Below are 24,980 nucleotides of genomic sequence, written 5' to 3' on the forward strand. Positions count from 1 at the left end.
GGCCAGCATCCTTTCTTTACAATTAAAATGACACCAGGAGCACAACAGAGGTTATTTTGTGCCACAATTTAAAATGGTTTCTCAACAAATGCCCTTGTTAAAGTTTAAAGTTGTTTGTATTAAATAGCATAATATGTTTCACCCTGTAAAAAAAATGTTCACAAGGACGTGGTAGATGGTAAAAACACTGAACACAATATGAGGTACTAAAATCTGTATAATTATGTTAAGCTATAATGTGCTGTCATTTTGGACAGAATTAAACAGCATGAAAGAATCACAACAAGGAGGTTAAAATGATGTGTGGAACAAGCCACCTTACCACATGTCCACAACCTACAATGACAAATAAGATGTTGTAGCTGTAGCACCAGTAACTTTGTCACAGCATAATTATCAAGTAAGCCTGGTTTAGTCAGTATAGTTTTTAAACTCATTTCATTGTTATGATTTTTTTTAATGTGAAAAATAACAGGTGACCCCTTGATTAACTAAGGACTAATTGCAAGGCAAATTCTTAAGTCCTATTTTTTATTGGGCATTTTTATTGGAGCTAGAGAGCTCATGTCTGTAATTTTATCTTCCATATTTTGCGAAACCTGTCATATGCTAGTTTTAGTCAAATGTGAATCACTGTCTCTGTGGATTATTTGTATGTATGTAATTACTAACAGTATTTTGGGTGCCAATTCAGGAGACACATTTGCAGAAAAAGACTTAAATCCATCAGAAGAGGGTCATTTCTGAGTTGGATGACATACATGACAGCACCTCTGTCTTCAAAGGTTATTGTATCATAACATATCTGCGTAACATAACACAATATCTGCAGTTATGTCTGTTCAGTGGAGTCAAATACAGACTTTGCATATCCCATGCAACTGTGCACAACAGAGCACAGTTCTGTGAGGGGAGTAATTTCTAAATCACATGAGGTCCCCTGGTAATACTAGGCGCATAAGGCTTTAGTATTGATGAGTTTGATTTACATCAAAGTGTATGAGCTGCGAGTAACAGTTTAGTTTGCAGGTATGAAATGCTTCAAAATGAGCTTTTAAATTTCAATGCATTCAGCAGTGCAAGAAACTCTTTCATATTACAGGTAATTATCTGATTAAATATTAATCATCATAAATAATTCTTGATGGAGTTTTAGGAGGAATATTTATGCGAGATGCTGAAAAATGAAACCAATTTTCAGGGTGAAACAGTTTATGCAGTAGTTTTGCTGCAGTAACAATAAAATGTATTCCTCTCGTCTTTAATGTAAGAATTGAAAAGTTATGTATAATTTAACCAATAGTTTGCCCTTTGCATATTCACACCAACTTAAACTCTAGAAGAGATGTAAACTCTATTCTCTGCTTCTAACTCCTGTTCAGTTCACACACACAAGTAATAAGACGACATCCCAATGAAAATGATGTGCAAACCACACACTAAACCTTTCTGCCGCTGGTCTCAATCTGATGTATGCAAGTGGATTATCCAGTATCGTGAGGTAGTAAATGGAATAATCAGAGGAGAACAAACATTTGAATTGTCAGTGTATCAGGCACGATGAGAGGATACAGGCTTCATGTTTGTAAATGCATTACTCATACAACTAGAGCTGTCACATCCATTTACTCAGGGGAGTGGGAGGGAAGCTTTAAACCTTCTGGTGTGCACGATCAAAAACTAACACAGAGCAATCTCAAAATTTAAGGGAAAATTGCCCGTTGTAGTAACAGTTCAAAAAAATTTTGTCTTTTTTTTTTTCTTTCCTTTTTAAATTTCAAATTCTTTTTTGCATGTGCTAGAATTGCAAAACATCATTCTTTTGTCTCCTCATATGCTCTTCAATGTATTTCTTAGTCCATACACAGCAGCAGCACTATGGTTCCTCTTGACTTTTCAGAATTTTGCATGATCATGTCCACAGGCACAGGGGGATCTTTCGGATTCATTTGCATGTAAAGTGGAGCGTGCTCCTCTGTGGGCGTGAGGTGCCTCCAGACAGCCCCTCCTCTGTGGCCTGCCAGACTGAACCAGCCAGCAGCCCTCACTTTTCACTACCTGCTGGGGTGGGGCATGACAGCACAGTGCGCAACATCTTAAGGTCCTGTCAATCTCTCCACTGCCCGACTGGGGTCAACCTTCTGAAGAGCAGCAGGTTGGCAAGGACAAACATGGTCCATTCACAAAGACTCCCCCCGGCCAGACAGACTAAAGGCATGGACAAGATATTAAAAAGGCTCACAGAGGGCTGTTGAGTATCAAATATGAGGACTGCAGCGCTCCTGGCACTGTATAAGTATCCAATAAAACAAAACTATAGAGAGCTAATAAACAACTAAGGAGAATGTGTAGAGAAATGCACTGTGAGTGGCACATTGTGAAAAAGTCAATGTTGATGGAGGTTGCTGAGCATTTCAAGAGAGTGTTGAAACCATCTTATCAGAGTTAATAAAAGGAGAGGGTGTTGCTGGCTGACCCATCATCTCTCTTCTCATCAGTGTGGTCTCCAGTCTCACAGCAGTGGCTAGAAGAGTGGGACCTGGCTCCAAGATTGTGTTTAGATAATGGCCATCTCCAATCATAGATAATCTGGCCCCATCTTTTCTTCACAGACACAGCGGCAGACAAGGTCAGGGGGAAAAAGATTCCTGGCGAGGCGAGGAGGAGATAGGGATGGGGCGGCTCTGAGATGATTTACTGCTGAGATTCACTCAGCTGCCTCCATCACCCTCCGTTAACTTTCTCATCCTGTCGTCTCTTCCCCTCTCGCTCTTTTTGTCTTCCATCTCTCACCCTCTCTCATTCCTCCATGGGCCATGTACTGAATCCCAGCCTCTCCTTCTATCATTCGCTTCATCTCTCCATACGCACTGCAGTACCACTGAGACCAAGAAGGAGAAGGAGAGAGAAGGAAAGCAATGGAGAGCAAAAGAGGCCTACTTTACCTCAGTTTTGCTGCTTTTAAATGGAAGCAATTTGCTTGGGTTTCAAGTGGAGATATACTACTAGCATTTCTGTCCCTGCACTGTCTACAGAATGAGTGAGCAGACACACGCTTGGATTGTTTTTCAATATCCTTGAGTTGAAATTATGGTTTGATAGAATTGGGCAGAGTAGAAAAAAGTGGTGTTAAGCACATCAGATAAATGCGAACTTTGTGGGGAAGAGGCTGACTGACCCAAGGAACAGAAATAGATTTAAAAGCTGTGAAGCTCTCCTCCCACGCTCCATTCTTTCTTGATAATCCAAGGAAAAAATAAAATAAGACATGAGGCATTGTAATAGACATCCAGAGAATAACGTCTGTGATCCACAATGGCAGCCAAGCAGCAGGATTGTGTGGCGCTGGGCCTCCCTACTCATTTTCTCAGCTCCGATTTTACTTCCCCTCCCGACACTCCGTATCCCCAGAGAGAGGATGTCTCTCAGGGACACCGTGAACAAAAGAGGGGCTACTAGAGTCTCCAAATGGAGTAATGGGTCCTAATGCCTGTACAGACACATAATCGAGACCCCTGCACAACTCCCCATGACAGATAATTGCTGATGTCTTGGTAGTGATAAATGTGACTCCATTCTAGAGCTGCAAATGTCCCTGTTCAGCCGTGGGTTTGACAATCTGTGGCCCCATAGGGATTGGTGTACCTGACTGGTCCTCAGAGATGAATCCCTTGCTACTTTCTGTCCTTTAGTCAGCCCAAGCTGTGCTGTCTATTTTCCTTTAACCACAGGCCTTCACAGTAAATCTCATTTCATTGTCAGCCGCGACTGTGGTTTACTTCCCTGGCCTGTCTGCTGACTTCCTGTTGCCATTAACGCTCAATATCTCTGTTGGGGCCTGTCTGCTTGGTCTTATTTCATTCTGTGCTGTGTCCTATCCTGTCCTCCCATATAGAAAGTTCATCTGACAGACTAGCGAGGGCTGTGCCAGCGTAAGAGCCCTCTGTATTTTATTCACACTGCCTGTTCATCTCCCCTCTCTTTCAGCTGAAAAAGGGTAGTAATTGATATTGGGACCCATCCATCCTCCCCTCTTAAGCCCAGAGATCCAATTTATCTTAGTGAGAATGCCGATTGGCTCTTGCCCAGGCCTTGTCGGTCAGACTTTGCCTGTTTTTAGATGGCCGTTAATTAAAGTGCCTCCATGACAAAAATAAGATCTACATGGGGGTGTGTGTGGCAATAGAGATGGGCCATCTGACTCACAGTTGACCATATAAATCAGCAAAGTGGCTCAGTCTAATCTGACCTAGGCAGTTTAAATCACCACTCTGAAATACAAGCACAGGGCAGACACAGACTGGTCCAATTAGACCCAACTCCACCCATGTAAATCTTTAACTGGCTTAATCTGCATTAACCTCAATGATGTTAGGCACAAATGGCTTCAGAATGATCTAGTCCATCAAAATGTCAGTCAGACTAAAGACGGAGAAAAGAGGCTGCAGATGAGCATCAGTACCATGTAAAAGCCGATGTTTGGAAAGTTTATGCCCTTGCTTGAATTTAGTCTTTAATCTGCGATAATAATACAAATCATCTGATGATGTAATCTGTAGGATCTGTAGGATACAGATAGAGGGAAGTTCAAGTGGAAGTTGAATACTACATTATATCAAATTAGACCTAACACTAGATCACTTTAAAATACTTATTCAAGAGTCTGAAAAATGCTTGATGTATAAATAAACCTGTGTTGTTGTTGGGTTTTGTTTTTTTTTTTTACATTGGCTTTTAATCCTTAAAATACTGATATTTTGGTGACTTGTGCTGTCCACTAGTAGGAAGTTTTGGGGGTATTCCACTGCCACTTGTCTACAACTTTACAGTAAGTATCAATTTGTGGTTATTGAGGGATGGAGATCCTCTAATCCCCCTTCCTTCCTCCCCTGTGTCTCTGTCTTGTCTTTGAACCGCTCCCAGTGACTGTGAACCTGAGACAGCCTCTCTGCTGGCACAGATGGGAAGTCAATAGAAGCAAGTGACCTATATTACGAGCTACTCTACTAACTCCCAGTGTGTCTCAAGTGAGAGCAGAATATTAAGGATTGCGTGTGCACTGTTCCGGTGTATTTGTGTTTGTGTGTGTGTGTGTCTTGTTTAAGGGAGGTGTTCAACGGAGACCAGGAGAAGGTTAATTACCTCCTCGTCCTTCGCTGTCGGCTGGCTTCACCTGGATGGGCCGGTTCATCTGGAGAGTGCAGGAGAGGGAGAAGTACATGAAGAAAGAAAAAAGAAACAGAAGGGAAATCCCAGGTTAGCAAAAAAACGAAGAACAGCCACTACAGTATGTAGTGGGAGGAGAGCAAGTAAAATGTGACACTGTTTCTGGCAATAATAACCTGCATTTGTCGTGCTCTGTGAATAAAACACAAAAATCAAACAGTGATGATGCTGTAAAAGAGATAAATATGTGCAGTGCTTCATGCCAGTGTGTTTAATTAATCCAGGGCATTGCCTCTAGAGATGCCTGAATTCCCCTCACAGTTCAGCAGAATTAGCACTTTTCAATGACGGAGCCACACTGGGTGTCAGATGGCACTTGGAGATTAATGCCATTACATCAGCCACTCCCAGCCCCACAGGGAAAGGTCCTTTCTGGCTGGCCCTTGCTCTTCCTGTCCCCTCCTGGCTCCAGACTCCCAGTCACCAGCAATATCCTCCTCATCCCTGACCCTCAGCAATCCTTCTTCCTCTGCGTCCAAATGTTCCACCTCTTTTGCCTCGCTAACCAGAAGTCCTTTGCAACAAACAACCAATATGCCACCGGTCTGGGCTGCCAGCCTCTCCTTGCCTGAACCTCATCCTCCTCCTCCTCAAAGCTATTGAGGGCCACCAAGCAGCGTAGCAGTGAAACATCATGTGAAAGGTTAACAGTAGGGAATCGATAAACAACCTTTGAAGATCCATTTCAGAGTAAGGTGGAAGCAAAATGTTGCCAAGCTAACATGAAAAAATCCTTTTAAAAACTGCCTGCCGTGAATAAAATCTCCCCTGGTTCTTTTTGCTCTCCTGACTGGTTTCATTTTTTCTCACTCCCCGGAGTTTGAATATGAAAACAGAAAAACACTCAATCTTGTGCCTTCTTTGAAACAGGAATAATATCCCCTCTTTACTCCGTGAGAAGGGTGGGTGGTTAAGAGCCACCCTGGAAGACCCTTGTTTATTGATGTCGCCCACATATGTCATATTGGGCATCCTGTTATATTTATATTTTTTATTTTATATTTGTATTGTGTGTCAGTCGGCCCCGTCTTTCTAACTAGGCCATGTGGACAGGTCCAACGTGAGTGCCAGTGAGTGGCACAAGGTACTGCCCACTCAGATCAGCAAGCTAGGGCAACACAGTGGGTGTTGGGCCCTCAGGCAATGCAGCACTTGACAGCAGTTGACATGAGCCCAGACTGTGGCCAAATATAGACCTAAGGCTGGTGGACATGTATAGACAAGCATATACATGGTGACACCCTGGGGATGTAATGTACTCGCCTAGCAATATGCTGTGACCCTGGAACAAAGCTTAGTGTGATGACGGACGCATCATAAAGACAAGCGTATAAATTTCACACACACACACACACACACACACACACGCACCCCCCCCCCCCCCCCCACACACACACACACACACACACACACACACACTGTATACACACAGAAACACAAGAACAATCACACTCACAAACTTGACATGAAAACAAGGAGGTAAATATTCATCATCTATTTTTCCTAAGGCAAGCACAAAATACAAACAAAAGAAACACTGTAGGCCATCAGTAACTAAAATCAGACTTTCTCACATTTTTTTCATGCTGTTTGTCATATTTTTTCAAACCTGCCTTGCTATAACAATGACAGTCTTGCAAATGAACTGAAACAAAGAGGTCATGAGCACATGCAGTTTTTCTGCATGATTTATGTGATGTTCTGAACAGTGATAAAAAGTAAGCAATGATAATTTGCAAGTCTCCCTAAGTCACCTGTACAGTGTAAATGTATTCTAAACACATATGTCTTAGACAGTTAATTTTTTTCTTTAGCAATGATACGTTAAAGAAAATGTATACTTCTTTCAAATATGAAAAAGTGCAGCCGGAGCATGTTTCAAATGTGGGAACTGTGAATCCAGATAATTCGCCTACAGCTGTTCAGAGACTGACTCACCATGCAGCTCTGAGAGAATGGAGTGAATAGGGAGCCCTGTTGGTTTGTGTTTACAATGTGGGTCAACAGCTGAAAGGAGCTCTTTGTATCGCTATAATTGCTATTTTTTGGGCCTAAACAACCCACACAAAAACTATCTCTGGCTGGTCATCAGCACTGGCCTGAGTATGTTCATATGAGTCTTAGATAAAGTTCAGGTAGGTTGAGGCATTGATATGTTAGAGAATTAAGGTCAGCTGGAGCATTATAAGCTGCAAGTTTGGGTATGATGTGTGCACGTATTGTTGTGCGTATGTGTGTGACTTGATGGCAGCTCAGGTTGGGGGCAGAATTTGTCACACATAAGAGGTTTAGGGTAGCCTGAAGTCTCAAGATCCCTGTCCAGTGATCAGTCAGCTTCCAGGTCTTAAACGGGCACGAATGGTCAGGAGGCTTCATTAGTAGCCCCTGAGCCACTGCAGCAACAAGAGTCATTAGACAACCCAAAAGTACACTTGGGGTTGCTAGGCAACCAAGCGGAGGCGGCAGGCAGGCAAGGCAAGCTGGCCGCTAGTCTGCGGGCTGTTAGCCAACCAATTGGCACTCCTTTCTTTCTTCTTTTTTCTTTACTTGGTCCAAGGAGGTCATAGTGAGAGGGGAGGAAAAAAAGATTTCAACTCCCACCTTCCAGCATGTCCCACTTTCATGTCCCTTTTTTAGTGAGTGTGACAATGAGTTTTCAGAGCGAGTCTTCTGCAACTTCTGCTCCAGCTTCCTGCCAAATTATGAAGTTCAGACTGATGCCAAACTATGGAGTTGTGAGTAGCGCTTGTATGCATATGGATATAGTTAAGATGTTTTTTTCTGAATCACTTTATAGTGTCCTCAACATGCATTTCTCCATGCAAACAGAGCAAATGTGTCTAGCGTTCTAAACTGACTGCTCAGAAATCTTGAAGTTTATTTTACTTTTATCTTGTCTCCTCTCTCTTTCTCTCTCTATTTGACACTGTCACACACACATACATAGAGTCACAAAAAGTCTTGGGGCTCAATAACAGCAGGTGGCTTAGGTGACATTTTAATCCCTTATTACTGAGTGCAGGATTAGCCAACAGATCAAGGCAGAGTTAATTATATGAATTCATCAGAGGCTGGGCGAAGAGGCAGCCTGCTTCCCCCTTGGGCTGGGAACCACCCCCAACCCACCACCCACCCTTTGCACATGCACACACACACAGACTGTAGTAGAGGACAAGTGGCATTCTGTCTGTCTTGCTAGCTCCTTATTAGCATTGCAGCAGCAGAAAGCTAAGATAACACATAAAGTACAGTGGAGCCTCAGGAGATGCTATAAGACAAATGACATATCCTACCGTCCCATTGGCCCACGCAAAATGAAGTGCATAGACATTGGAGGGGAGGACTACAGGCTTTTTCATCCTGCAGATGTGTGGCTGCCGAGGCTGAAAGGAGTTCAACACCCCCCCGTCTTGCTTTATCTTTGTCTCTCTCTGCCCCTTTGGCCTCCAAAACCAATATGCTTCCCACCACAGCCCCTTAATGGGTTGATCAATGCTGACAAATAGGCAGCTCATGCTGTCTTGCCTGGGAACTCACAGCTCTGTGCCTGTGTGCTGCTGCACTTAGAGAGGCCATCTCTCTTTCTCCTCATCTCTCCCTTTTTCTGAATTTCTCTTTCTCTGACTTACTTTTTTTCTCTCCATATACCCCCTCCTTCATGCTCTATTTCCTTTATGTCTATACATTCTTTTTTCTTCTTCTTCTAATCTCCAGGGGCAAATCTATATTTTTCATTCTGTTATGATGAATAAAAGTCAGCTGAAGTCACAGAGGGGTAGAGAACCAACTGTGTGGAAGAGAGGAACTTGCTTACATTTTCCAATAAAGGACTATGTGAAAGTTTTTACAGTGTGCCATCCATGTGTGTTTGGACGTATGTTAGTCCATCTGTCTTTGGCTTGTGTGTCTGATTGATAACAGTGCAGTGGAGAGAAAGAAAGACAAGGACACTGCTGGCCTTTGACAATATTTGACCATGCTTTGTGAATACCACTGCTCACAAAGCAACCAAGGAGACACACTATCTAGCAGACACTCTAAATACAGAAAAATGTTTTCTTCGAACTGTGAAACAGGTGGGCACACCAGACTGTTGTTGAATACTCTTTCCTGCCACTCATACATTTCTTTCCTTGGTGTCTGGATGACTTCTATTATCTAGTGAAGAGTAACATTTTAAGCATCCACAGGTGAATGGAAGAGAAAGTTTCACTTGTAGAATGCATTTTAAATCTGAATAGTATTCTTTATATATTTAATATGAAGGCTGTATTACATCACCAGGCAAAATTAACTGCTTTACATCCAGACACATAGATCACATCCATCTCCTTTGTAGACTGTGTAAAGAGAGCAGGGGTCTGACCCCACAAAATAAGCTTTTAAGCTGGTACAGTGCACTTCAAGTCACTCTGAAAAAGACTGAATAAATATGTCATAAAGTCATAGTCATATTACTAAAGCCTAAAATCACCTTCACCGTGCTGCTATATATTAACTGCACATTTGCACTTACATAAAAGCTCATAAATGCATGATGCACAACGAGGGTGTGTTCAAGTCTGCTATTTTTGTTCTTGTTCTGCCAGCATCCACATTCGACATTCATGTTGCGTTAAGTAGGGTATTAATAGAAAGATATGGTGGTGAATCATTATGCTCAGGCAGTCACATTACTCATCTCATAATGTTTAACAACCATGCCAATCACAATTTTACATGAGGAATATGGAGTGCACTTTGGACTAACTTCTTTAAGTAGAAAAAGAAAAATCTGTCATGAAGGTGCAGAGTGACAAAGGCAAAAATATACTGGCTTCCTCGAAAAAGCTGCAGATGATACCATTAGGATGAATTCACAAAGTGCACATACTGAACATAGCCTTTTTTTTTAAATTTATGTTATTGCCTCATTTGACTCTAAAACAAACAAAACTAGAAGTTCCACATAATCGTTTTGGTGTATTCCCTATTTCAGCAATTAATAAAGTAGGATAATTTAGGTCAGGTTGTATCTACCTGCTGAAAGGATTCTACAACTGCCAAAAATGTCTCACCATGACTCAGTTCATCCTGTTCCTTGGAGAACGGAAGGAAATTTTCCCCATGACTGTTCCCAAAATCACCATTCCTCTTCCTAAATTGAAAATAAAATATATACTAATAATTATTCTCTAAAACAAAATACTTTAGTAGTCTTAATTTTCATTAAAAACACATGGATACACAGACGTTTCAAAAGCAACAACAAAAATAAAAGACAATTTTTTTTTGGTTTTTCATTTCACCTTCTGTCATTTGATCTCCTACATCAGAAATGGCTCGGCTTTTATCAGGTAGCATTCTGATTTGATAATCCATCCATTGTTTGATGTCTCTCATTATCATCCTTCAGTGAGACCATCAGTGAATTCACTGGAGCTGTTGATGCCATTTACAGCCTTTTAAGCTCAATTAAAGATATTTAATGCAGACTGTCTGTTCTTAAAGAGCAACCACAGCCAGTGGCACAGTGGCACTAGTCGAGATAGAACTTAATTCCAAGATGAGGCCGTTGACTTTTAACCACTTTAAGCAACTGACCTGACCTCTATCATTATCATTTTTTCATTGTTCTTTTTTTCTTTTTACTTCAGCGATTTCTCTATATAAAACGTTATCTTCTTACACATAATTTTGATTTACAATTATACTACTATAGGCCTAGTTCACTAGCACCAGCCTCACCGATCTTGCACAGTCTGTACTGTACTAGCCCAAATTACTACTTCCATCACCCATCGCTCACACGTCAGGACATCTTGCCCCTCATTTCTGTGTGGAAGAGAAACAGGGCCAGCGCAGCGGGAATGAGTCTTTCTCTCAAATTGGTGTGTGAGTTCACAGCAGCCTCCCTGTGAGGCCAACGAGTCAGGAGAGGCTGGGTCTGCTGTGTGTGTTGGAGGAGATGGGTTAGAGCCGGAGCGATCACACACTGTCTGTCTCCCTCAAAAACACAAGAAGGAGGGCTGTGTCTGGCTCACTGTGAAGAAGAGGGAGAAGGGGGTGCTGACAGCTCAGCAGAGGGTGGCTGGTGGTGAAATGTGACCTATTTTTAGCTCTGAGTCTGAGCTCCTATTTAAAGATAGGTACTGGGGGTCGGATTGGGGAAAGGGAGGGGGCAGCATCTGGAAAAAAACGTAGCTCCTATTCAGCCAACACTCTATTCCCTGGTGTGATGCTGCAGCGTCATAGGGGAACATCTCTGTGTTTGTGTTTTGTCTCTGTAATCTCTGTCCCGTTCTCCATAATTACCTGGCAATTGATTCCCCCCGGAGCAGGGTTTTGGCTTTTAATTTATCTCTATGAATCTGGTATTGGCTCTTGGGTCCTCCGAGAGACCCAGCTGCACATTTCACCCAATCTATATAGCCCCACCCTGCTTGGCCCGGCTCAGCCCAATCCGGTCTAAGGGACCGCAGCCCGGCCAGCATTCATACAAGCCTTTTGTCCCCTTCCTATTTTTATTTTTACTTCATCAGTGCCCAGCAGGCCACCTCTTGAGGTGGGACAGAAGCAGACAGAGACAGAAAGTGGATGAGAAATCGAGCCATCATGTTATCCTCTGCTCCATAAAGCCTCTGTTCTTCCTCTGACTGTAGATGGATTGCTGTGTAGATCACTGCAACCAATGGCCAGTGCACTATATTACATTTATTGCCCCCTTTTTTCCTCCCTGTCTCCCTCCCTACTCTTCACGTGGATATCGGGGATGGAAAGAAGGACAGGGGTAGTCAGAGTAGAGGTGCATGGGGAGGAAGGTGGGGGTGACGATTCGACACAGTGAGACAAGACTAACAAATTAGTCAAAGTGACAGGGAGTTTTATGAGGTCTGCTCTTGTGAGGCGACTGCTGCTCTCTCCTCTCTCTCCCTCCTGTTCTCTGGGCCGCAGGGACAGCATGCTGGGGTCGTGTACATGTGTGTGTGGTGCATGTTTGTACACTTGAAAAAGGAGAAGAGCAGCGAAAGAAAAAGGAAGGTGAAAGGAGTATTGAGAAGGTATTAGGCAGCTGGAGGGGTAGACAAAGTCAGAAGGAAGAAATAATGCATTTACTGTACAAGAGACTCAAGGATTAGAAAACAAGAAGACGTTCAGCCTTGTAAGTTTGCTACGTTTTTCATTGCAAAAATCATTGTTGAAGGCATAAACAGTTGCCTACAAGTACCTGGATGTTCCCTGTCTATCTGTCGACACTGCATTTCAATTCTTGCAAAGCTATATTTAAACAAGTTTCTGGGCTATCTGTTATATAAGGTACTATCTTTTTCTAGTTGTACTTGCATTTTGTCACCTTTATTTTTTTGTCTTCCTTGAGACTACAGGTGTATGTTAACATAAAAAGTTGCTTTGTCAAGCACTTACTGGATGCATTAGACACCTGATAATAGTAACAGTTCATACAAAGGGGGAAGTTTATCATACAAGATAACATCTTAAGATGAGAACTTCTTGATATAATAAAACAATCACACTACAGGACATACAAAGACCATCACAGATTAGGACACTTACGTAAAACTAATCAGCAGTCAGTTTACATTCTGGATTTTTTTGTATAGTGATCCTCATTAACGTTCAACCCTAATTAAATGAACACATCAAGTAAATAGAATTTTTTAAAAATTATTATTAAGCCATTATGTCAATTCTCATTTGCACTAAAATGTTTACACAAAATTTCATGTAAATTTGAAGCTAACTTTTAAAAAATCCCAAAAACAAAAATGCAAATGTGTCCATAAACTGGTTTGGAGCAAATAATCTACCAAGAAGCAATGTAGGCTATATTACACAGCAGAACACTCTGTTTTTGTTTTCCAGCTAAAATGGCTGTATTGGCATTTTTCATGGGTGAGACATAAATCCGCCTCCCCACCAGTCCACTCTACCTGTTATACCACATATGTTTGAGACATATGGGCAAACACAGCAAACAGCTGATCAGTCATTGGAGTTAAATATTTGCTACATCAGAATGGAAACAGGGTGTTTTCATTTCTTCTATGTGCATTTACTCCTTGAAATAGAACCTCAAGCAAGAGAGAAAAAAAAATCTTAGTTGCAAAATTTAGGATTTTTTTTTTTTTTTTTTTTAATTTTGCTGTTTCCATGTTCAATATGTTCATATAAACACACCCACTGTTTCATAATAACATACTGTGCATACATCACTGAAAACTTAGCCCACAAGGTTATATGTAGAAAAAAGCCCTGCATGCAAACACACACACACAAAAAAAAAAACAACTAGTCCCTTCCTAGGAGCATCTATCAAGCCACAAGGCCAAAGTACAAATGTTTCTGAGTCAGGCCAGGGAAACAGCTAAAGTGGCTCACAGTATAAAGAGGAGTGGGAGAATAATAATAAGTGGAAGGTAATGACACACCATGCATCTGTCAGATTTATGAGTGTATATCCCGCTCTGCTTTTCTCATATACCTGGCGGCCAGGTCTGCACTTCAGCCCATACACACCACAGCGCTGACGAGAGGACTCAGCAGTGAGCAATCACAGAGCACAGAGCGAAGGGGAGAATAAAGCTGGACTCACTCTGCGACAGACTATGACAACATCCAACAATCGAGCTCTAAGGGCAAAGAGCCTACGCATACACACAGTAGATGAACAGTATGACACAGAGGCATTTGACAAACACATGCAGGGGGGAGTTCAGAGCCATTTTAATTTAAGACAGTACAGAGCACAGACTGAGAGGAAAACCAAATATAAATACTGGTATACGTAGATATATAGATTAATTTGGTAGTTTTGAGCTTTGAAGGGAATAATAGTAAATGTTAAATGCTTGATCTTTTATTTGAAAACAAGGCTCCATTTCTGTGAAGTTCTTTTCTCCTCAGACACGTTACTTCCTTATTTTTATGAAGTCGACACACATCCAGATTTGATTCTAACCTAATACTTCACTGTAAGAAGTATTTAAAGAGGAGACAAACAAAACAGCAAGACAGGACAAAACAGAATATTTTATAGAGCAGCAAATGCATTTAACATATGTTAAGCTTTTGAATTTTTTTGTTAATTCCAAGTAAAATACAGGCTTAAAGATGTTTGCCGAAATTTATATATTTGTCTGCAATTAGTCCTAAAAAATCATAAAACCATGAGACAAAATAATTAGAATTATTATTAAATAAAAAATTGAACAGACAAAAAACCCATATGTCTTTTCATACAGTTAGCTTGATATATTATACTTGGAAAATATGTATGTAGCTTTTGGATTATTTTATTGAGCCATGTGTCTTCTTTCGCTTTTGATTTGGCATTGGACAGATGGTTTTAAGACAATATTGTCGTTTTGTTTTGGGCAAGACTGTGCATTTAGAGTAAAACATGAATGCGCTCATTTTTACTTATGAGTTTTTGGAGAGTTTTTATTCCGCTTTTGCTTTCACCACTGAGTAGCACATGTTTGGATCTTGCCAGAAAATGTTACAAGGAAAAAAATTAGTTAAATAACCAAGAAGCACAGTACAAAAGAATGTAGCAACATATTGAATTATGTTAACAGATTTTAGCATTGATGTTTTGCTGCGTTCAGATATTGATTCTCTGAGACACGAGACAAAAATCATATGTCGTCTTACACATACACAGGCTGATAATATTAGTTACTTATCACGCTCACAAAGCCACAACAGACACACACCAGCAGACACTTATAGACGGCTGAGAGTGATGGAAGGCAAGATCATGAAGATGCTCATCAAACAGAGACTATCATAGTTAAATGGTCTCATAAATACACACTGCAGAACAAACGCAGAAACAAAATAGCTATAATAATGAAACAGAAGATGTATTGTAATGAGCAGTAAAGGGCTGTTATTATACACAGAAATGCATGCATGCATGTTGATAACAAAGCACACACACACACACACACGAGAATCTGTATTTACTCACTTGCAAACAAATGCAAGCACGCATTCACATTCACATACACATGCATGCTGGGAGACCTGTGCAGAGATGCCTTTAGAGACATACTATCACATGCACTCACACACGCACGCACTCACTCACACACACACACACACACACACACACACACACACAGCCCTGGAATTGTGTTCCAAGACAGCGTTAGCACAGAAGGCTGTTTGCGAAAATGATCACATCAATCGAAGTGATAGATAAAAGACTGGGAGCAATTGATAAAGTGCCACAATTATTTGGAAGATGAATGGCTGAATTTGCTTTTGAAATTGGACTGGATCTCAGTGCAATGGAACAGAACTCATCATCATCAATGAGCCTGCCGTTAGATTGCTTTCTGTCACAACCCAATATCAGCCCGGACAATTGGATCCATCTGCCAAATGGGATCAAATAGACCTACTCGCACAACATCAGAGGTGATGTATAGTGACCATGTGTAAAACATATTACACTGCAAATGCACAATACATCATGTGTATGTTGGTTGTGTGTGTTTGGGGCATAACGTTTGTCATCAATGTCCATAAGTACGCTCAATAGAAATGATTTCAGATACATTAAACGAACACAAGTAGGACATAGAGGAAAATACTAGTGAGGACTGCAAGGACTCAAAAAGGGAGGGGGAAAAAGAACAAAAAAACCTCACACAAATGCCACAGATGAACCCATCAATTCATTTAATATTTGTGAGATGATTATAAAGACCTACTTTTAGATAGAGGTGGAGTTAAAGGCAGGCTTTAACAGCAGGGAGACAAATCATTTCCTCACACCTTCCAACAACACCCTGGTTCCAGGATATTTTTCTTTTATTATTATTATTATTTAAAAGAATATTTGCAAAGTTGCAACTCGTAAAACTTGCACTATCGTATCACATAATTTATTTAAGCCTATAAATCCTTTGGCTTTTGCAGTTATACGCCTCATAATGATGCATTGGTTAACACGGCCTGAATATTTGAGCCACATAAAAATGGTAATAGATTAAACCAGAGGAGTGTACAGAGCTGCAGCGTGTAGTGTGTGTGTGTGTGTGTGTGTGTGAGAGAGAGAGAGAGAGAGAGAGAGAGAGAGAGAGACAGAGAGACAGAGAGAGAGAGAGAGAGAGAGAGAGAGAGGGGAGCTATCAGTAAAGAAGTATTACTGCAGCTTACACAAGCCTTAGCATACAGAGGGGAGCATCAGAATGCACTGTATCCTCCTTGCATGCACATGCACAAAGCAACAGAAGAGGGACAAACACAGCAGGGGGCTTGAAGAAAACACACTAAGTAATGTATTGTGCTGAGAGGGAGGTGACAGGGGTCTGACGATACAGAGAAAGTGTGTAAATGGGCCACTATTAAGAGAAAGGAAAGCTGAATTATTGTGTATGGCCAAGGATGTACCCAGAGAAAACATTTTTGCACCTAAAATTAGTATCGTGCCTTTTCTTTCTTCACTGACTAGAACACCTGTGGCATCTACTACATCTAATACACTCTATAAATCACACACACACATCTGCTAGTACCTGTAAATCTGTCAGCGAGCACAACACTGTAGTTATGTGGTTATTTGCTGTTCTTTTTTTCTGTGTGTGTGTGTTGTTTTGTGACAGACTTGTACAAAATGTATTGTTATTAGTGCTCTATGTATATTTTATAACCTTGTGTATGACGGTATTGTGTTTACATACGTGTCCTACAAGATTTTTTTTTTTTTGTAATCAAGTCAGAATTAACTAAGGTAAAGGTATATCTGCTACAGCTATATTTAGCCACAGCAATGACAGGCAAAAGTAACTGAAATGTAATTAAAGTTTTCCAAACAGACATATATTCATACAGACGCCTACACTGTACCTTCGTCTGCCCACATTTGCAATAAAATGAGCTTCTTTCTGCTTGTCTGTGAGGGAGTATGTGTACACTGCATCCTGATATACTCTTCACCATCACATCCTGTCTTTTTTTTTTTTTTAAAACTCTCATTGTCTCTGTCAACCTCAAGCACACAAAAATGCCCGCATACACAAACACAGGTGTGCAGGCAGGCAGGCATGCGCGCATGCACTGACAGCCCACATACACATATACACATATACACACACACACTGCTCCTGTGTGGTCATTGTCTAGGGGAGCTCTGTGGGGACCTGTGCTGTCAGAGAGCAGACCACACAGTGTTCCTGGTCCCTGCTCCACCTGCTGTGACAGCTAATTAGGCCCGGCCTCAAAGGCTGGCTTGTCTGGGTGCTGGAGTGGGTGTCGTGGCATGGCATGGCAGGGCATGGCACAGGATGGCATGGGGATAGCTTGGCCAGCTGATGAGGTGCCCTGCCATGTTGTCCGGGGACACACTTAACCCGGGAACACCCACCACTACAGCGGTGTGTTCTTGTCTTCGTTAGGCTCCCCTTCAGTCATTAATTATGCTCACGCACTTCTATTAGTCCTCCATTTAGGCTAATCAACAAGCAAGGCCCTCTGCTGACATCATTAGCTCTCATAATAAGCAGCACTATTTGGGGAGGGGCCCTTCAAAGCCATTTGTGAGCATTAACCCTTCCTCGACAGTAATGAGCCATCCTTATCTTGTGGTGCACCTCAGGGCCTTTTGTCCTGCTCCTGTTGTCCGACACCCTCCCTTCGCCTGTTCTTCTTGCACTTCTGTCATTAGGAGACAGCAGTAGCTAGCACCAAAGCTGTGGTACCTCCAGGCAGACAAGGAAGCTTAAATAGCATGGCAGGAAGTTAACATTGCAAGGGGGGCAATGTATTTTTGGGAGGGTTGGGGATCAAAGGCGCTGAGGAAATGGGATGAGACAGGACAGTCTAAGCCCTTTGGGTGTGTGTGTTTCTTTGAGTGTGTGTGACTCATATTAGATATGAGGAAAGCGAGCAAACACAGGTTGGAGATGGTGACAGGGAGCTCAGCCATTTGCCTGGACCAGCAAGGAGCAGGGGAGGGGAGAGCGCTGCCCTGAGCGGATGTACAGCCTCCTGGGGTTTGAGCTGCTGTTCGGACTTGAAAGTAAAAGCACAAACACCCGCTTGCACCAGGGCATACGGATACATGATGGTAGCTCACATTTCCCAAGTGTATGTTATCACATCCACAAATATGTACACAAGTCCAAATATGTACATTTCATATACGGGAGGAAATTACTGTTTATACAGGTGAGATACTTTTTAAACATGTGTTATAACATACACTTTATCTCAGCGACTACATTTACACAAACAAAATATTCCGTATTTTGACATATTCCTTTAGTGGGAAAATGTCAAAATATGGAACGGTGACTAGAGCCATTTGCACTATTTTGATTTGTGCAAAAAATAGAAAATTTTACTTCAGTAGCAGGTTTGTTTGACCACAAAAACACAGTGTCAGTCTTTTATTCCTTCAGCTCCCCTCTTGTAAAGGTCAACTTTACTGTATTTCAACATATTCAAAACATACTGATATCCGAGACTTTCATAATGTTTAAAAGTTATCGTATTTCTTCATATGCGCCTGGGCATGCCCTAGCTTTACAAACTCTTGGGTAGTTCATTTGTGTACAGCACAGAGAGCTGAAATAAACTGTGTTGCAAATTGTGATTAAAAATCTAATGTGGTGTATACATGTTCAAAGGTGGCATCTACAATTCACTAATATAACCATAACCAACTTCATATAGAAAATAGTGTATTTCAGAATATCCAAATGAAATACTGAGTGTACATGTAGACATGGTGAGTGTTGCAAAGCTGGAATCGCATATGCCTGCGTTTATATAGAATCAAATTGACACATTTCATTTTTGAGCGTCACAGATGTATGTATACATACATTCATATGATTTACATGAAAATGTAAATGGTGTGAGTAGTCATCCACACAGGGCACTGAGGCATTTACATTAAAGACACACAATAACTTTGAATGAATGGGTATGGTACATGACTGTCTCATCCATTGTTTAATATATCCACGGTAACTAGTCACCTATGGAGTATGGCTGAGAGCAAAGAACTTAGTGATTGTAGTCAGCTTTAGGGACCAAAGAGCACCGTTAATAATTCACCACATGAGAACCATGAACTATGCTGAAAAAACGCGAAATGGGGAAGAAAAGAGCAACAAATTCAGAGAAACCTTCATTAGACTCATGTGCCCAGCTTCAAGTTGACTCTGAAGGCACAGTCCTACCCAATTACTGCATCCCAAAATGTGTGCGCGGGGCAATGGGTAGCCGTCTGTACTTTACTTATTAATCCCTGCCAGGCGTGTTGTATGGTGTCCTGATTGTTCATGGTGAAAAATTAATTTAATCTCATTCTTCTCCTCTGTCTTGCTCACTTTCTTTGTAACCACACTGACCAGTAACTAATTTTTCCTGTCTTCTGAGTTGTAGAAGGGTGTAATTCCACTGCTGTTCTCTGAGGCTGAACTGTAAGTTTAAATAATATAACTATGTTGGTAGAAGCTATGTGGGCAGTAAGTTGTGTTGCACTTTTGATGTACAAAGTAAGTTAAAAGTTGTCATGTTGGTAGAAGTAATAATTTTCCTCTTGCAGAGGATTTGTCAGAATAAACATGCAAACCACAGAGAGATTGTGAGGAAAAGTAACTATGGTGCACTGTGTACAATGTTGAAATATGTTAGCATACCTATATTTGTTTGTTTGTCTTGTGAATCATTGAGTTCATTTTGCTCATTTGGAAGCCCAAAACAAACAAACATATGCACATAATCATGCATGCACACATTGTAATTTGTGTCAAGAGAGGTTTAGTGTGAAAAGGGTTAACACACTATTTTCTAGCTCTTATCGGTGCTTGTAAAAGGATAAGGAGAGGAAAAGTGAGAAATAGAGGGAGGGGGAGCAAGAAAATGCCATTTGGGGGGAGAGCCAAGTGGGTCTGCTAAACGAGTGGATTCTTATGCAAATACATGCTAATTTATGCGCACAAGGCAGTGGCAGCGCCCAAGGCTGCTTTGATTGGCAGTTGCAGGTCTGTGTGTGCTGAGGAGGGACGCTTGGCTTCGGGTGCTTCTGTAAAGTTGGGCACGGCTGCCTCTCCATGTTCTACATGCTCTGGATCCACCGACTGCACACGTCTGTAGCCTAGCCTCTCCACTGGACTAGTCGCAGCAACCAGCCAGGCTCCTATCCAAAAAACTCTCCACACTCCAAGAGCTCAGCTCAGCCAGCTCCAATTCCTTCATGGCTGGAAGCAGCCAGGGCATCATTATAAAATCAATGCCCCAGCTTCATCTTGCCTAGCTGTGTGTGTGAGCAGGAGGGGCAGCGTTCTGGGCTTGTTTGTGTTGATTCTAGGGGGTGTTTGTGAGTGGCAGAACAGCCGAGGCACCGATTCAATGCTCTCCACGCTCACTAATGGGCTGACAGAGAGGCTCTAGGTCAGGGCCTCCCATTACTTCAGGAGGGAAACTGGCTAAATGAATAGGAACCTGCACCTAGCTACCACCCAGAGGAAATGTAAATGCCATTTGTTTCTGTGGCAAGGTGTTGTCATGCAGAGCAGTGGTACATCTTGATAATGTAAACATAAATTCCTGAATACGGTGATGCCAGAGTAATTGGGTGGCTGCTATTTATCATTTTTTTGGCAGTTTTTGTTTTGTTTAGCTTTTTTTTTCCAAGGCAGGCGAACGAAAAACAAATTTAGCTGGGCGAGGATGAAACTATTACTCTGTCTATTACTCATTCACACAGGCCCCCAGGCCAATAGAAAAACACTTGGAAATCACCAACATAAAATAGAATATGTTACCCAAAAATATAGTGCATTTTATGCTACCTCATAAATATACTCTGTCATGATGAGGTTCTTGGAAAGAAACAATGGATGCATTTTTTACTCCATTTTCATAATATATACGTATGGTTGTACTCATACATGTGCTATAAACATCTCATTCTAATGTGCAATCATCCTTGTCTCACACATGAGGACACACTTACCCGTACACACATATACTACATGCTTCTGTACCTACATGACTGATGATTCCTGCCTTTTTCCCAGCTTTTCACATGTGCCAAAACAAATTGGGTGTTTTTAAGGTCTGCAATTATACCCTCTGCAGAGTGTAGGCAGTGAAATTACTCGGTTGGCACCCCCAGCACCCCAATCCCACATTCCCTGCCTACCCTATCTCAATGGGAAATAAAGCAAAGCCATTTAGACAGATCTGGAACAAACACATCCAGACCTTTTGTTTGTCACACCTGGGGACCGCAAATGGATTCTTATCATACAGTAGATTGAAAATTATTTACACCAGCTTCCCTCTCTTTCCAAATATTACAGTCATTTTGGCAGCCATCAAGTGGTCGTATATGTTCCCATGTTGTCTTCACTTAACTAATCTCTCTTCTCATCACCCATCATATGTTGCCTGACAGTAACTTTTGAACAAGTGCACATGCCATATGCATATTTTACTGCCCTCCCTCCAACACAGTAGAAGCAATGAATAATGCATCTTTTATTATATTATTGCAAGAGATTTGTAACACTTGAAAGAGAATGGTATGTGCAGTTTATCTCCCTGCATGAAGAACACAAGGTGCTTCCATAGTGTCTGTCCGTGTCACTGTGTGAAACAAAGAAAAGAAGAGAACAGAAGACACAAGCTTGTGTGACCTGACAGTCCGTCAGCTTCCTGGGGCAATTATTTTCCCGACTGAGAGGTTGGATGCTGAAGCTGGTGACGGCCTTCGTGCATTTCCACTCACTTAAACAAAGGGATACATCATTTTTAAGAGATCTACATGTGCATTGTGTTACTTTTCAGCTGTGTGTATGATGGTAGCAGCTGATGTTGGCAGACCACATAGTGTGTGTGTATTAATGTCAGTAGCCAAATATATAAGCTGTTGTGACATCCCAGCTCTGACTTGAGTTGTGTTCCAGAAGAAAAAATCTAAAGATATTGACAGTGCCTCCAATAACTGCATTAAACATGATCACTGTGCTCCACATTTTTCAATTTTTTTTGTTAAATTCCCTAACCTTTCAAGACCTAGAAATTATTACACTCATTCCCCATATTCTGCAGACCTGTGTAGAAAATCTGGCATTATTAAAATCCACCCTTAATCATCAAGCGCCTTTGTTTTGCTGCCGCAACCATGGTCCATTTTGAAATTTAATTTCCTGAAGTAGAGGGTCGAGAGCTGATGCCATTTTAAATGGAATAATTGAAGTGTATTTTTTTTTCCCTGCACGTGTGCGTAGCGGTGTTTGTCGTCGGCCTGCCTTGTCCTCTTAGAGATTGAAGGGTGAAAGCACGCAGAAGGCCTGCAGAAAGCCCTCCAGCTTCTATCGTTTAATTTGATGAGGAGGCGTGAGGTGAGCTAGAAGAGGAAATACATCTCGCTGTTGCTGTATGCCACTTGAGAGCTCATTCACTGCCTGGGGCTATTGACCACACCATGTCAGGTTCTGTGGTAGAAATGCGTCCCCACACAACACTTAAATTGCATTTGGACCTTGGCTGGGGTGAGCAAATGCCTAGCCAGAAATCAATGGGAGGATACAAGCCTCGGTGGACATGAGAAGGCGTTAGCTTTCATTTCAACTATTGATGAATGCCAGGTACATCTTATCAAACTACTGTAGCACAAGGAGTTTTTGTGGACTGTACACAAGTGGAATTTGAGATAAGGTTGTTTTTTGGAACTTGAAAGCACACCAAACATGCACATAAGTTTGGATATTACACTTGTAAGGGTTTTTCTACTTATAGGCCACAGTTCGCACATCTTGAGAGAGATAGGTTAAATGTTTAAAAAGAATAAGTAGATGGATAAATAAACATTGTATCCCAGCCTTGCTTCGCTGATCTGTAACTAACTGGATAGCCATTAAGGTTTAAAAATCCCAGAGTGTGAAACAGACTGGAACACATTGAGCTTCGGCTCAGCAGAATAGATTTTCATTTCCTTAATCAACTTCCTTATTCATCCCTTTTTTTTTCCAAGGAATTAATATAGATCAGTGTTAATGGGAGCCAAATACGTGAGTGGCAGCATGCGGAGAGCAGGCTCAGTGGAGGAGAGCAGGCTTTTCTCCTTCACCAGGAGCAGCATCTGTTGCTCCCCTGCTCCAATGCTATTTACAGATAGCTGCCATTATTTACGCCTGATGAAATTCTATCCAATCCACACTGTTCACAGAAACACGGACAACACAAGCTCTTAACAAGAAAGTATCTCAGTGAGGCTTGTCAGTCAGCAAATGCGGTTTCTGCTCAGCACTGGCTAAAACAAACACAAAAAAACAACTTGTTGCTCTGTACACTAGGCTCAAAAGGATGAATAATGCTTGTTAGTAGGGGGCAAATGGCAGTGCACTAGCAGCATCACAGCAGAAAGCACACACCTGCATGTAGAAAACAGGCACTAATCGGAATAATACCTTATTAAATGTTTGTTTTTTTTTTAACTTTAAAACTGGCATATAATAGTAACATAATCTAAATGGATACACCTAATTATCCTTTGCTGTCACAGTTTAAAATTTACTAACTTGAGAAGCCCCATTAGGGAATATATGTATTGTTAGATAAGGATTACACAAGGCCCTGAGGACAAAATTGTCTCCTCACCATGTTACAGTCCTTCTCACTTGGCCACCAGAACAACGTATTATGTACACCTAATACTGTCCCTAAACCCCAGATAAATCCCTGAAAAGTTTGATGTGCCAGCTTTTCAGCTGTAGGCGAGGTGGGCGAGTGTTATTTTTCAAGTGAAATAATGCACTGTGAATATTCTGCGCAAGTGAATTTTTTTGTGGGTTTTAAAAATCATATTCTTCCTGACTTCACAGAAGGAGGATTTACTTGTGTGTGTGTGTGTGTGTGTGTACGACGGTGTGCAAAAAAGACAGGAACCAAGAAAGAGATGACAAAACATGCTGCTGAGAGAGAAAGTGACAACGAAACAAAAGAACGAGAAAAGACCAAGACAGAGAAGGAGAAAAGTGACAAAGGCGATGAGCATAAAATGAGGCGACAGAGAGAAATAAAAAAAAATGAGGCATGTCGAAAGTGAAATAATAGAGGAAAAAAAAAAGAACAAAAAATACTGAAGAGAGGACACATGGTACCAGAAAGAGGGAGTGAAACTTTAATGGGGGACTGGCTGCAGCAACAAAAACGATTTTTCCATGATTGCAGTTCTCTTTGCAAATAACATATAGTGTCAGTTTTAGTCTGCTCCAAGCACCAGATGGATGGGTTACCACATAAGAGCAATTCATGTGTCAGAAAAGGAAAAAAAGTTACTAAATTGTCAACTGCAGAGAAGTAAGTTGACTTGAAACGCTCCGAACTGTCATATGTCAACCCGTCAGACGGCAAGGAGATTAAAACAAAACAAATATTTGGCTTTTAGAGGCAGACATCAAGATTCATATTGCACCACTGTCATCCATCTCTACAGTTTTAAGAGATGTCAACAACAACTTCTATGATTACACACATATGCCCTCATGACTTTTTCTGGGAACTGTTGCAAACTGTTGCCCTTTGAACCATCACATCTTAAGTATGGTGTGTGAGTAACTGATAAAACACTGATCTGTCTGTGAACGGACCTTTCACCGCCACCCCATCACTACTACATGCAAAAACCAAAGGGAAAAAAGTATGTTGTAGAAAACTATGGCATGTGCCTGCCATTTCGTTATTGCTCTTTCACTTTGACTGGCATTATGTCCGCTTCAGGA

The 24,980-nt window shown here is 41.4% G+C and overlaps 1 protein-coding gene across 7 annotated transcripts in view; it reads right to left on the bottom strand.

Annotated features, from left to right (window-relative positions):
- celf6 (CUGBP Elav-like family member 6) overlaps window positions 1–24,980 on the bottom strand; it is a 140,547-nt gene that overhangs the window by 43,407 nt on the left and 72,160 nt on the right. For all 7 annotated transcript variants that reach the window (XR_003934251.1, XR_003934249.1, XR_003934250.1 and 4 more), the window contains exon 3: window positions 5,143–5,191. Coding sequence is in view for 1 of the 7 variants with exons in the window: in XM_030123845.1 (XP_029979705.1) it covers window positions 5,143–5,191 (49 nt within the window). In the remaining 6 variants the exon portion in view is untranslated. The remainder of the gene's footprint in view (window positions 1–5,142; window positions 5,192–24,980) is intronic.

The sequence above is a fragment of the Sphaeramia orbicularis genome, chromosome 3, assembly GCF_902148855.1.
Source record: "Sphaeramia orbicularis chromosome 3, fSphaOr1.1, whole genome shotgun sequence".
Taxonomy (NCBI): domain Eukaryota; kingdom Metazoa; phylum Chordata; class Actinopteri; order Kurtiformes; family Apogonidae; genus Sphaeramia; species Sphaeramia orbicularis.